The following is a 14,179-nucleotide window of genomic DNA, read 5'->3' as shown; positions in this document are numbered from 1 at the left end:
CACCGTCCACTTGGACACGGTTCGCATCTAACGAGTGTCGTATAACGTACCGTTTTTCACAATTTTTGCCCTCCATTTTGACAGGATTAACACGGAATCAATTCATTCACCCCTTATGCGACTCGCAACGATGAGCGGCGGGAACTAGAGGGCCGTCCGTAATCCTCGCCAAAAACCAATCTACCAGACCTCCCATCCCCCCTACACGACCCACGCACCTCGAACTGCTGCAAACCATGGTCCAGCAAGTGGAGGTTCGTTCGTTTGGCTGCCGGCTACCACACTCCCCGTGCCATCTGGCGGCGGACCATGTCCTGCCGAGGCGAATGCTGCAACTGCTGCTGCTGCTGCTTCTCTACTGTAGCGGGTTTGCCGATGGTAGCTGGTGGCGCATCGCCGACCTATCGCTCGATCCGGCACACTTGCATCGGGACAATCGGAGCTATGAGCTGTGTGGCGATACGACCTTTTTCACCGAAACCCAACAGGACACCTGTTACAACAATCCGGAAATGTTGAAGGTAAGGGTGCTTTGATGACCGTTTGGTTTGCAGTTAGTACGGCTACAGCGTACCTCCTCTTTCAGGTGATCGTGCATGCAGCCAACACCGCCAAATATGAGTGCCAATCGTACTTTCAAAACAATCGCTGGAACTGCTCGGCGAAGCGTGGATCCGCCATTTACTACGGGAATTTCGACGACAAAGGTAGGTGTACACAACTCTAAAAACGCATCCGATTCTTACATCTGACTGATCGTTATCGTTTTGGCAGGCAACCGTGAGACTGCTTACCTAAGCGCCATCAATTCTGCTTCCCTTGCCTGGACGATCACACGTTTCTGTACGAAGGGTGAACTGACGACGTGTCAGTGTGATCGGATTATACGCCGGAAACACAGCAACAAATGGACCTGGGGCGGTTGCTCCGAGGATATCAAGTATGGCATGAAGCAGGCACTCGCGTTTACCGACCCGCAGGAGAACCGTACCACGAGCTTTGGGCTGATGAACCTACACAACAACGAAGCAGCACGACGAGTACGTAAGTTTATGTGTCTTATGTGCTTGAGGTAAAACGGTCCGGCTTTTTCTATTTGATGATGGACATCCATCATCACCAGAAATAGCGCTGACATAAGTTAATAGCTGCAATTAATTCTTATTACGTAAATAAATTGATTTTTAAGAAAAAAAATTTTTCGATAAGTTCGATTAAATTATCTCGTTTTTCTCTCTCTCTCTCTCTTTACAACAGATATTACGGTCTAGAATGGAGAAAGTATGCAAATGCCACGGAATGTCCGGATCGTGCACGACGCGTGTCTGCTGGCGACGACTACCCTCCATGAAGCTGATCGCCGACACGCTCGGTTCGATGTTCGATGCAGCGGCACTAGTAAAGGTATCTATGGCAACCTTATTACCGCCACAAACGGAGCAATGCTTAACACTTGTCGATTAACACTTTCGCTACAGCCAGTCGTAAGCAATGGCATTATTAAGAAGTTGCAGCGCAAGGATCTCGACTACAAGAGGGTGAACAAGTCCGATTTGGTGTACATTGCGGAATCACCAAACTACTGCGAGGAAAATGAAAGGTATGTTGAAACCCCGTATTCTTTACGTGTGTATTTATTGTTTTGAAGCATTGGCGTTCTTTCTAGGGAACAAAATACACCTGGATGCTTATTTTATTCGAGACTTGCTATCGCAAGTTTGATTTTTTTTGTTCTCTCGATTGAGAGTACTAATTCCAGTACCTAAAATTCCTGTTCAGTAATAGTACAGTAAGCAAAGGCGATGCGTTGCGTTGCTATAATTATGGCAAGGCCAAGCACGTAGAGCTGAGATATTACATCTTTGGGTCCTAGTTTCTATTCTCCAATAATCTCCCTACTACTTTCAAATAAATAAACTGGAGTTGATCGTACCCTACACTGAATTTTCGATTGATTAACTCCTTGATTATTTTGCACTTGTTAGTTAATGATAAAAATAAAAATAAAAAAAGTTACAAAAAGGTTATAATAAAATGATAAGTTAATATAAAGTTAATAATAATAATGTTGATGATAAAAATGATTAGTAAATTAATAACAGAAAAATAAGTTAAAGATAGAAATTGTTAAAACAGACAAAAGAACATAAAATGGAAGATAACAGCAAATATAATTCCACAACACTCAAATTGATTTCCTCTCATGCTGCACGTGTTTTCTCTTCCATCAGCTTGGGCATCTTCAGTACACGTGGCCGTTTCTGCAACCGAACATCGTACGGCATCGAAGGGTGTCGGCTACTGTGCTGCGGCCGAGGTTACCAGACACGCGTACGCAATGTGGAGGAAAAGTGCAACTGCAAGTTCGTCTGGTGCTGCTCGGTCAAGTGTGACACATGCAGCATGCGCAAGGACGAACACATTTGCAACTAAAAAAAAAAACAAAACAAAACAAAACTCCCTTTTGCACATCACGACGCAGTGTTCACATTGCTCCAACGAGTTGCCGCAACATCCTCGCTTCGCTTTGGCAGAGTTAGAACCATCGGGAGAACACGTACGAAGCAAAAATTATAAGAAATGTGTAACTATTTATTCAAAACATCGAGCCATTTACATCGTCCACCCATCCAGCGCCATCGATCATCGATCATCACCGTCACCATACTCATCGTTCGATTAATTAATAATCTCTTGGATAATGGAACCTAATTAATCCATTGCACAAGATGCTAGTGTGACTGCCAGGCGGCAAGGGAGAGAGAGAGAACAAAAAAAAAACAATGCGCACATCAAAGATAACTTTTCCCCGATCATGAGTGCATTTCACTCATCCGTTCGTTGTCGGATCACTCTAGGATTCCTAAGTAACTGGTGTACGTTAGCGACTACACCTGTCGAGCCCAAAAACCATTGGAATCCAGCACAAAACAAATGAAGAATTCGCTTACAAGAGTCTCATGCGTGTGAGCATCCTTGCTTCACCTTTCCCACGCTGGTGTTACATGGGTGAAATGGGTGAAATAACAGACCAGGAGAACGCATTTTGAATTTCTGTGATTTGATTTTAGAAGAGCTTTTTTATTTTATTTAGTAATAAATCGTAGCCAACACACGCATACACACACACACACATTCGCCAGTAAGGTAATGAAGTGTATTTTTAGCTTATTGTTTCGGTTTACTTTAGTGTAAGAAAGTAGCGTAGCAGTAACCATATGCAAACAAAACTCCTCATATTCTGTTCCCTCCACGATTGCCACCCGAATCGTGCACTGATTTCACTACGGAAACATATCCCAATTATTGGGGCATGTTTTTTTTTGCAAACTAAAAAATAAGCTGTGGCGATTAAAAATTCCCGTTCTTGTCCCTACTGCCATTCCGCTCTACGCAGCACCACCCCCTATCGGTATATGCAAATTGCAAAACGGAATGTTTCAAGGTGAATCCACCCCCCCCCCCCCCCCCTGCCATTTTATTAGCGTGTTCAGGTCCGTTTTTGTAAGCTATTTTGTAATGTAATGTAATGTATGACCCAACAACCACCAACATCAACAGTAAAATGCAAACAACAGCAAAAGAAAACACTCTCAGTATGAAAAATAAAGTAATTGCCCTTTCAAACAAACCAATCCATAATTTATCTGTGTTAGCGTTATGTGCTTTACGTGTGCATATATGTAGTTTCGTCGGTTTTACCATCGTTGCAGTCACCGGGTAAGTTATGTACTGTGTGGCAGAAAAGATTTCAATTATTGCACAAGCAAGGAACATTGTTGCTTGCACATGGGCGATAACAGAGCTAGCGGAACTTTAAGAAGAAAAAAACACATGAGTAAGCATCAATGCTAAGGGAATGTTATTGGGTTGACAAAGAAATTACAAAAAAAAAGAAAGAGAAAAAATGAATGTTCACTTAAAAATGATTATTTCTTAAAGCACCATGTAATACAAACAAGAAACGAAATCTTTATTTCACTTTTATTTTTTTATTATTTGTGATAAGTAGTATTTTACAGGGCTTCCGATGATTTTGTTTTACCATATCCAACATCGCTTTTGCTTCTTCTTCTATTCCATAGCACCCGCATTGTTCGACGACTGTTTTGTTTGCACTACCTTGCAAATAATTGTGTTGAATTTATTTCATCTGCTTCCATCGTGTTTTTTTATTTATCTATCACACACTTAAACACGCTTAGATGCAGCTGTATACGTCCGTTTTGGTAAAGAAAGTGCATTGGCATTGGTTGCGCTGCTTGTATGCATTATTTAGTATTTCATTGTTTCTATGTCTCGTATAATGGAGTAATGGTTTAATGCTGTTGCTGTTTGCCTCGGCACACCTCTATTCTATTTAATCACATAATTCGGCCATCATATTGTTGACGTCAAGTAGGATGAAGATGGATAAAAAGTGGTAAACTGTATGAAATGAAACGAACGTTGCATTGGTTCTGGTTTTGTTTGATATTTTTGTAACTATTTTTACATGTGTTCGGGAATTGTGAATTATCGTTCCGCTTTCTTTTTGTATTTTTAATTTATTTAAATTTTTTAACACTGTGCCCGATGAAAATACACAATTGCAATGTCAATGTTCGAACTGCGCTGAATTGGTTAAAGATTTGTTTTTTCTCCACATCACACCACCAATGTTCTTTTCTATTTCGTTCAATGTCTTTTTACTCTTGTTTACTGTTTGGTTTGCATTCTTCTGCATAAACGTCACCACATTCATACGTACACACACATCCTAATTGACTGTTCTATACAACGCATCCTGGCGGCAATCGAAGAGCCTCTCCTGTCTTTCGATACAGAAAATTGTCCAAGTTACCATGGTAACGGTGGATGCTCGATATACCATATGAAGGGGTATCACACTACCTTTGTTGTCGAACTGCATTTCACCGATCGATCGAGATCTTAGCTCCTTCCGGTTCAATTTTACCTCCTAATACGGAACGTTTTCCTTTTTTGTTTACCTCACATAATTTCTTTACGTTGGTTTTTATTTTTTTTCTCCATCTTAGATCCCTTTCACAGGTAACAAACACACACACACACACACACGCAGGTTCTGCAAAGTAAGGCATCGGAGTGAGAGTGAATCAGACGATCAATGGTGGTGGAAAAGGGGACAATGGTAAAATGGTACTCACTGCAATCAGCATCGCAACTATTTAAGGAAAAAAACTAGGGATTTAATTCCCGTCTTATTAGCACTATAATTCTATCTATTTGCACTCTGGGTTTCGTTTCGTTTTTTTTTCTCTCCTCTAAATTACATGTGCTCGCTTCTAGACATCGTGTGCTTTTATATACTGTCAAACATAATATACAATCTGTACAAAAACGCAAACAATCAAGGTACATACTCATATACTTAAAGCATATAATTAACCTATTTTCCTATAGTCATCATACACACTTACACTTATTTTCACGTTCTCGCTTGCTTGCTCATCATTGTCCAACCCAATGACTACTTTGCTCTACACACATCTCACAGTTTGCTTCTACAAGGCGCACGCTACTTGAGTTGGCTTGTGCGAAAGCTGTTGCTATTCATTCGTTATGTCAGTTTTTATGTTCTCTATCGGGTTTCGAGTTCTGATTAAACAAAAAACTTATTTCTTCTCAATTTCTAATTTCAATTGTTTCGTGTCTTCTATCTATGTTTGTTTGCATATTTTATTTTTCCCGCTTGTTACTTTTTTGATAGATGCTCGCATCGAAAACAATGAATCAGAGAGTAACAATAATAATAACTAAAAACAAGAATACAACAGATAAAAAAAGGTTGTTTAAAAATTTTATACACAAATATTTCATAGTATAAGAGTTTGGCACATGTAAGAAGGGTGGCGTTAGGGCAACTGGTTCGATTTATATGCACATGACTGATTCCGAAACTAGCGTTTAGTGAAACAACACAAATGCAAAATTTACAGAAACAAAACAAAAATTAGTATTGAATACAGTATATTGGTTATTCGTTCGACAGTCTGCAACAACAGTACCATGTTTAGTTACCCGAGTCCGAATAGGGCTGTTTGTTGTGTGAACTAACAACTAAAAATTTTCGAACAGATACTCAAACACAATATCAATAAAAATTCTATTTAAGAACACACAATTCTAACACACTGTTTTCCATTTCTTTTGGTGAGTTTTCATGAGTTTTGGATCCCAAAATGAGATTGTTGTTAAATCTCATCTATAGTGCCTATAATGTAGGACGAATTTAAAAATGTATGAGTGTGTTCTGTAACGTTAGCAGCTTAAAGGCAGCCATTATTTGTCCCTTTGCATTGGAAAACTTCCCATAACCGTTTTATTTCAATACTTTTCTCTGTTTTGCGATGAAACATTATACAAATATTTACGATTGAAGGATAGAAACTGGTTCACCAATTCAAAAGCACATTGAAATTCATCGCTGAGCAACAGTAAGACAATTGTTCTTCTTAGTAGAGTTGAAAACGAAAGCGTTGTTTGCAGTACAAGTTACAGGTAATAGGGAAGAGAAAGAGAAAAATGCGTGGTAGGATAGAGAGAAAGATAGGGAGAGAGAATAACGAAGATGTTTTTTTTATTTTAAAAATGAGACGAGGGCAAGGATTTATTTTAGCCTTAATAAGTATGCAGTAAGTTTTGTACAGAGTTGAAGGGTTTGCACTTATTTGTCACACATTAATGGTTGCTCTGTCATCACTGTACTATCACTATGTATTAAAACAGTAAATAATAAAATCCATTTTTCCAATCACAAGATAATGTGACAATTTCCATTACTCAAAAGATGCCCTAATCTCGAGCGAGAGAGTAATAACACGGACATAAAGAATCGCTTTAGGAACACTGAGTTCTTCATAGTAAAACACAGAAAATGCGCAACGTGTACTGGGAGAGAGAGAGAGAGATATTTATATAATGTACGATGATTCCTTCCCCTGGTATACACTTTCAAACATTTGAATTCATCTAAAAGATTTAAGCATATTCTCTTGCTTTTTGTACTTCAACATTCTCTGCCTAACCGCATGGATCAGTCCAACTTCGCGCAATGGATTTTGATTTCGTTATTTTCGGTATAAGGGATCGTATTGATCGTGGTGCACATACTTGTTGTTTGCTGAAGCTAGCATATAACCACCCATCTCGCAATCGATCACTGTCGTAAGCTTTTATTATCATCGGTTAGGGGAGAAGATTGGATAAAGCTAACAAACAATTTCCGTACAGTTTGATATGTTACGATATTTTTACATTCAAATCTTTCCCCTTTTCAGCTTCCGTTGCTGTTCTTCATCACACCACCAGAATGGTCACTGTGCGCCCCGTAATTCGCAATATCTATCTATCGTTCGTTTTTATTCGTTCTTTGTGTCGTTCTCCAATTGTGGAGCTTCTATCGATTTTCCTTTTCCGGTCAAAATTCATGCACAGCCGAACGCTCTATTATTTCACTATTGAGTTATTTGCCGTTCGTACAGGAACGCAATAACGAATAGCTTCAATAGTAATGCGTAAAAATCAAGCATTTGCGTCGCATTTGGAGAGATTTCTGCTCAGTTGCTATGACCTGCGGCCCACTCTTGCACTTTTTCCAGTGAATTTTGTTAAGCATCATCATCTTCCATATATTGTTCGGGTACCGGATATAGTTCGAACTTTATACTTCCAGTTAAAGTAAAGTGCTCTCTTCATCGTCCATTTTTATTGTTCACAAACTTTATTATCCTTTTTTCCATTCGTTTTTTGCTCTATCTGCTTTTTTCGTTTCCTACCTAAACTTGCATTAAACCTTAGCTACATTTTATCCTAACTTATCATCCCGTTTTATTATCAGTAAATAGCACAATGTTTTTCGTTTTTAACTGCTAAGAGACATTTAAAACAGAGCATTACACAGAGAACATTACTGTCGGTTTTCCTCACCAGCTTGCAGCAATCCACTCCTCTTGAATAATGGGTTTCCTTCCGTATGGTAAAAAGATTTACATCTACTCGAGTGGTGCTGTTTTTTTTCTTTCATTCCATTCCATTCGATGCTGTTTCCCACCTCGAATTGAATCATGGTTTTATTAGTATAGACTAATGCTGTTATTGAACAAATCCCTCTCTATCTGTTTCACCATTCGCTCTATGCTATAGGGAGCTAGCGCTTTTCTTAACCCTTCACTGAAATTCGATCACAAAACACAATGAAACATAATAATAATAATAATAATAAAAAATTTCGTCAAATCATATCGTCATGCAAAAAATCATTTCGATATAATGAATAACGATACAAGATTTTAACGAGCAGCTTTAAATTTAATCAAAAGAAGCGTATTGTTACCAATCGTACAATCGAGCATCTGTAGGGAGGAAATATTTTCAAAACTCGCATTGGAACGAATTTGAAGTAAAAAAAAAAAACAAACAATAGCCCACAGATCATGCCAATGATTTTTAATCAAATTTTGTGCTACATGACAATCTATTATCTCTACCCTTTAATTCACCAAGATTTGGTGTTAATTTTGAAAATCCTTCTTACCCGTTAAGCAAACACAAACTTAAAAGCTGCGTATTCCATTTATCAAAACCGATAACTTTATCCATTTCATAAACGTAACATACATCCAGTTATTCAGAGCTTCATTGCTAGGACAGCAAAGAAAATGCAAACAGAATGAAACAAGTATTACCTTCTGATGAAAAGTCTTTCCATATCTTCTATTAGTTTGTTCGCCAATATGGAACAAAACATGTAACACAAATCTTTTAACAAATCAACGTCAACAAAGAACACTCGTTGACGTTTGAAATTGAAACATAGATGAGGAAAACTAACATTTTTCAAATCAAAAGCTTATTTAACCCATCCGGTATTAAGATAAAACAGCTTAATGTCAACTAGTTCTAAAAATCAAAACATCTAGGTAATGTAACATGTCAATGCGCGTATTGTGGGCAAAGGTTTAACTGAACATTAAAACATAACCATTTACAGCTCGATAACGCTAGAGATGCAGGTATGCTAGACTTTACAATCAATAAGCATCGTTTAACTTTACACTTTGTCGTTCCATCTTATATTGTACCACCTACGCGGTCAGCCTCGAATCAACAGTTATCATCAACTATTTCCCGCCACCCACCCACCCAACGGGGATATCTGTGTTTTGGTTTTACGCCCAGTACTGTGTAACGTTGAACGGTCGATCAACAAACAACTATGCGGCTGACAGACACACATTCGATAGGCCCTGCGCATGTTGGTTCGCTCTACTGTAAATCTCGCCGAAAACTGTCCTCATCCATCGGGTCTATCATCGTGCTGGTGTCGGAAAGCATTTGAATGCTTTGAAAATCCATATGACCAAGCCCAAGATCAGCTTCAAAATCGTCTAAAAGAGATAAAATAAATGATACGTGTTAAGCTACATAAACCGAACGTGAAAATCGAAACAAACAATGGCGAAGGAGCACAGAGCTCACCCATTGGTAAATATTTTGAAATAAACCGGAGCACAAAACAGAGAGATAAATGAATATCTAGAATACTCCTGCTAATTATAACGTTATTGTAAGGATGACATGAACTACCATTGACTTGTAAAAGCAAATATGAAACATCCTTTCTCCACAATTTGATCTAAGTTATGGCGAATTACTTACCCCTGGTCGAATAATCTGTAAATGAATGAAGAATGAATAACAATCATTAGCAAGTTAGCAGATGAGATATGCAGCATTCATGAAACTTCACATTACTAACGTGAATAGAAACACAAAAGGGTATTCTGAATAAGTATATATACCTGTAAACACGATCTCCGGTATCGTTGGTGTTTGCGGTTCGATAAGCGATTGTGTGTTGGGCAGGCTTAGTAGAGGTTCCGTCGTTCCATTGAACATGTTGTTCATGTTGGTATTCTGCATGTTCTGCAAATTCTGACAGTTGATCGAATTCAGCTGGTTTGTCTGCTGCGTCGTAGTTTGCTGTATCTGAGAATGCCCATTACCATGACCGGTATGAGTCCGTATACCAAGGCCATTGTTCATCAAGTAGGGTTCATCAAACTACAAGTCGAAAGCAAAAACATGATTTAATTGCATTACCTAAAATGGTAACACACAAGAAACAGAAAAAAAAACTTACCCCACTAAAGACCATTTGATTCGTAGTAAAATCGGTGTCACCCTGTCCGTTAGAAAGCGATCGACGGTAATAAAATAAAACCAATGCAAAAGAAATAAAAAAGAACAAATACTGATCAGTAATTATTCCCAAATAACTTCCAATAAACATACATGGAATGAAAGTGAACGAACAACCGTAAGCCGTAAACAGACTAGAAAAATACTGAAACTAAACAAGATATATGATACATGACCAAACAACGACAAAGAGGAATATGATAGAATATGAAAAAAGAATTCAAAAATTGAAAGTTTCGTCTACCATAACGGTAGTGAATATGTTGGTGCAAACTTAACAGCGAATGAAAGCTACCGTTGAATAGAAAGTAAATAATAATAGAACACATAATAGCAAGCACACACTTTGAGTTGGCGAAACCAATTAAGAGAATAAAAAGATGTATGAAGAGAAGCATATCACGACAGAAAATGTAAAATTGGAAGAATAACAACACACATGCACAGTTGGACTTAATAATGGATAAACCTATGGAAAAACAAATAATAAATATTACTTAAACTACAAAAAGTTCTATTCTTTATCATCCTTGACAAGATGAATTAGAATGTGTAGTCCAAATTTGATTTTTACAATTTAACCCGATAAGAATACGATCTCAACACAATCCGCAACTGGCAAAGAAGCAAAACCGATAGTGAATGCAATATATTTTGTTTGTTTGTAGATATTTAGCCAATAATTTTCCAATGTTTTTAAATTTATACTCGTTTTGACAGTGCCTAGTAAATTATCTTCGGTTTCGAAAATATAAGGTTTTTAACTTAATTCGTTTGGCGTTGAGGTGGCGAATTTTTGTTTTGTTACTTCATCAACAAATCAACTCCATATTATGTTTTTTTCAAATTCATATAGGGTTTAACGTAAGCTGCCGATTCTTGAACTTGAACACTAGAGCAAAACCCAGTTCTTACATATACCAGGAATAATTATGATAGAAGATAATGTTCCTGCATTGGTAAACTATATTAGGAACTTTTTAATACCAACTGCCCAAACTTTTACCCCTTAGTGCAAAAAACAAAGATTTGTTCTTGTAAAATTACTGCAAAACTCCATACTTCATACTTCACACCCAAAAAGCAATTTTTCAAAAATAAAAATATGTAGCAGAAAATAGAAAAAATTGGCACGTTGATGTTTGTAAAAAAATCTGACGAATTAAGTTAAACACCCGGTATAATGAGAAATGTTGCATTAAATTTACAGCAAAGCCAAATGCTTAACTAATAAGGAAACAAGTGGAGCGAAGAAAAATACCACAATTAAAAAACGCAGCAATAAACTATACGTTAAATTTTACATTCTATAACTCTCATGAAAAAAGAAAGTAAGTAAGTGGAAGAAAAAAGTTATCAACCTGCACTTGCGCGGTTAATGTACATCCGGACTCTACTAAACTCTGAACCAGCGTAGTCCAGTCCTGAGGTAGGATGATGCAGAAGGTTGCGCACGGTTTGATGTTTGGGTATTGTATTGTATTTGTTTTTATTATCGTTTGTGGTTTCGTTTTGTGTTATTCAAGGCGTATTCGAAATGAAAGAGGGGGAGAAGGTAAACAGTAGCGTTGCGTTAATCAAGCATTATTTAGTACATCGTAGCCAAAGATGGAGAGCTTCACACATACATCGGGGCAGACAGTGAAAAAGACAAACTCAAAATAGAACAGAGTATGAAACATATAGTACACAGGGGGGAACAAAAAGACACAAAACAGTGGTTTAAGTGTATAAGTACTAGTTTTTAAATTTTAACCTTCCATCTTCAAAATTGCATCAAGACTTTCATATGACTTAATTACTTAATGAATTGATTTCACGACATTATTTCTCTTTACTCTTACGAACCTCTAAGATGCTTGCTAATTAATTGAATTACTAATTCAAAAAGAGAGATATTCTAATTCATTGTCAACTCTGTTAATCTGATTATAAAATTGTGCAGATTATATCGGACAGGTTGTAGCTAAATATTTTCATAAATAACTCTAGTATTGTGACTACAAAACAAAATATTCTTATTTTCTATTTTGCTGTTGATTATTTTCATAAATCATAAGTAATCATGAAGTATATTGAGCAATAAAAGCTTACAATTTAAAGCAAAACATTTCTTTCAGTCGAACGTTTATGAGCAATACTCATTCCGAATTACGAAAAACTTGTTCCTGTTTCTTGCAAGCATTTTCTTATAACATTTCTTAATACGTTAAATTACGTTAACATTCCATTTTTTAATTACATCTCTCATATGTAAAAGGCAAGGGAATGAGTGGAAGGAAAATGATAAAGCGGTAAAAGAAAAAAAATAATAAAGAGTAACTCAGTAAACCGATATATCCGTAAGAAAATAACAAGACAGCACAGTATATTTCCAATCGATAGAAGAAGTAGTGTGATGAAGATGTAAAATCTAACGGAACGAAAGAAACTCGTAACAATGACAATGGTAATGATTATATCTATACACACGTGTGTAGATGAATAGAGTATTTAATTTGGCAAATGGAGTACAGACGGAGAGTGGAAGATGGAGGATGCATGGATCAGAGAACTTAAAATTAACGACATTTACATCCGATAGTTCATGGTAACTGGCCCCGCAACCATTGAATGCCGTACTCACCAATGTTATGTGTTCCAAATACTGTGGTAGGGTGTTTTGCACGTAAACATCATTAGGCGGATATTTGTCATAGTTTGGTCTACAAAAAAGAGTAAAGAAAAGGTGTGTTACCCATACCTATACCATACACGCCGTCTGTGGTGTCTTGTCGACTTACCCATTGTTGCTGCCCACAGTATGGGACACTGGACTACAAGGTGCACTGGAATTGGAGTCGGGATTGTTCACTAACGCAAGCCCAGGACTTGAACCGGGACTAGGTCGAGTTCGGTAGTCAGACATAATTTGCTACAATTAATAACGAAGGTACAACGTTAAGATTATACAATTCTATAGAAAGCAGACGACTAAACATACCGGGGACATATTTCCATGAGATCCGTACAGTATGCTTTCGGGAGAGTTCTGGTTTGGTGACGCCAGACCGTCGGTGATCTGCGTGAAGCTATCGTAGTTGATTTGATCTAGGGTTGGTATTCGTTGCTGCTGTTGCGCTTGTTGTTGCTGCTGCTGTGGAGACTGTGCCTGCGATTGCTGGTGTTGTTGATGCTGCTGTTGCACTGACTGTTGCTGTTGGTTAGTGTCATAAGTATTGTTGACCTAATGAAACAAAATATAGCGTGCAAGAAATAGTTTCATTAAACGGTAACCGGGTTCTGAATTATAAAAAAAAAAAACAATTTTATGAACATCTTAAATTGATGAAAAGATAAAAAAAACAATGTCCATCGCATTGTAGGTTGATTTTGCAATATACTTTTAAAAATCCATCTTAAAGTGGAATATTCACTGGCGAATTCGGAACATTTATGTTTAGGAGAGCGTGTATTCGACTAGCAATTTAATTAGATTAGTTGATGTAAAATTTAGCAGATAGCGCAGAATTTGCAGAGCTGGCTTTCATTCTACAGAGCGTGCGTTTTATGCGTTCTAACAAATTTTCCTTTAGATTTAGTTCATAGTAGATTTTTCACTGTTTATCGTTTGTTTGACATACTATTGCGAAAACAAGGAATAACAATTACAGAAGAACATTGAACACTTACATCAATCAAACAAAACATTTACATTTCAATTAAACTCAAGAACAATAAATATTTTAATACATTAAACGGACAATTTAAATGCGAGATGGAGAAAAGAAAGAATCGGTATGAGAATAAAAAATAATAAATAAAATTATATACCTTCGACATAAACGAATATCTATTACTATCTGGTACAGATAAAAAAGGCTGCAAAAAATTAACGATGAAAGAAGAAAAAAACAATAGTAAATATAACACAACACGTTCACAGGCAAGCTGCAATTGAGAAGGAAAGATAAAT

The 14,179-nt window shown here is 37.2% G+C and overlaps 2 protein-coding genes across 2 annotated transcripts in view; one reads left to right on the top strand and one right to left on the bottom strand.

Moving 5' to 3' along the window:
* Positions 1-236: 236 nt before the first annotated feature.
* LOC128304005 (protein Wnt-1-like) lies at positions 237-2,433 on the top strand. Its single transcript, XM_053041119.1, has 6 exons — positions 237-521; positions 587-707; positions 775-1,040; positions 1,258-1,404; positions 1,479-1,600; positions 2,232-2,433. Exons 1-6 carry the CDS (start codon positions 237-239, stop codon positions 2,431-2,433), a joined length of 1,143 nt encoding a protein of 380 aa, XP_052897079.1.
* Positions 2,434-6,505: 4,072 nt separating this feature from the next.
* Positions 6,506-14,179, bottom strand: part of LOC128300857 (CREB-regulated transcription coactivator 3-like) — a 28,655-nt gene continuing 20,981 nt past the window's right edge. Inside the window, exons 8-16 of the mRNA XM_053037081.1 lie at positions 14,038-14,085; positions 13,208-13,450; positions 13,008-13,138; positions 12,851-12,929; positions 11,586-11,648; positions 10,166-10,207; positions 9,825-10,086; positions 9,682-9,696; positions 6,506-9,410 (exon numbers count right to left, since the gene is read on the bottom strand). Coding sequence (XP_052893041.1) covers positions 9,289-9,410; positions 9,682-9,696; positions 9,825-10,086; positions 10,166-10,207; positions 11,586-11,648; positions 12,851-12,929; positions 13,008-13,138; positions 13,208-13,450; positions 14,038-14,085 — 1,005 coding nt within the window. The 3' untranslated portion in view covers positions 6,506-9,288. The remainder of the gene's footprint in view (positions 9,411-9,681; positions 9,697-9,824; positions 10,087-10,165; positions 10,208-11,585; positions 11,649-12,850; positions 12,930-13,007; positions 13,139-13,207; positions 13,451-14,037; positions 14,086-14,179) is intronic.

This window comes from Anopheles moucheti, chromosome 3, assembly GCF_943734755.1.
Source record: "Anopheles moucheti chromosome 3, idAnoMoucSN_F20_07, whole genome shotgun sequence".
Lineage (NCBI taxonomy): Eukaryota > Metazoa > Arthropoda > Insecta > Diptera > Culicidae > Anopheles > Anopheles moucheti.
The sequence above is the reverse complement of the archived record's forward strand: the minus strand, read 5'-3'. Positions and strand labels throughout refer to the sequence as shown.

Coding starts and splice junctions, on each gene's coding strand:
- LOC128304005 (XM_053041119.1), top strand. CDS start 237: ATGGTCCAGCAAGTGGAGGTTCGTTCGTTTGGCTGCCGGCTACCACAC. Junction 1,041..1,257: donor ACAACGAAGCAGCACGACGA/GTACGTAAGTTT, acceptor TCTTTACAACAG/ATATTACGGTCTAGAATGGA. Junction 1,405..1,478: donor ATGCAGCGGCACTAGTAAAG/GTATCTATGGCA, acceptor CTTTCGCTACAG/CCAGTCGTAAGCAATGGCAT.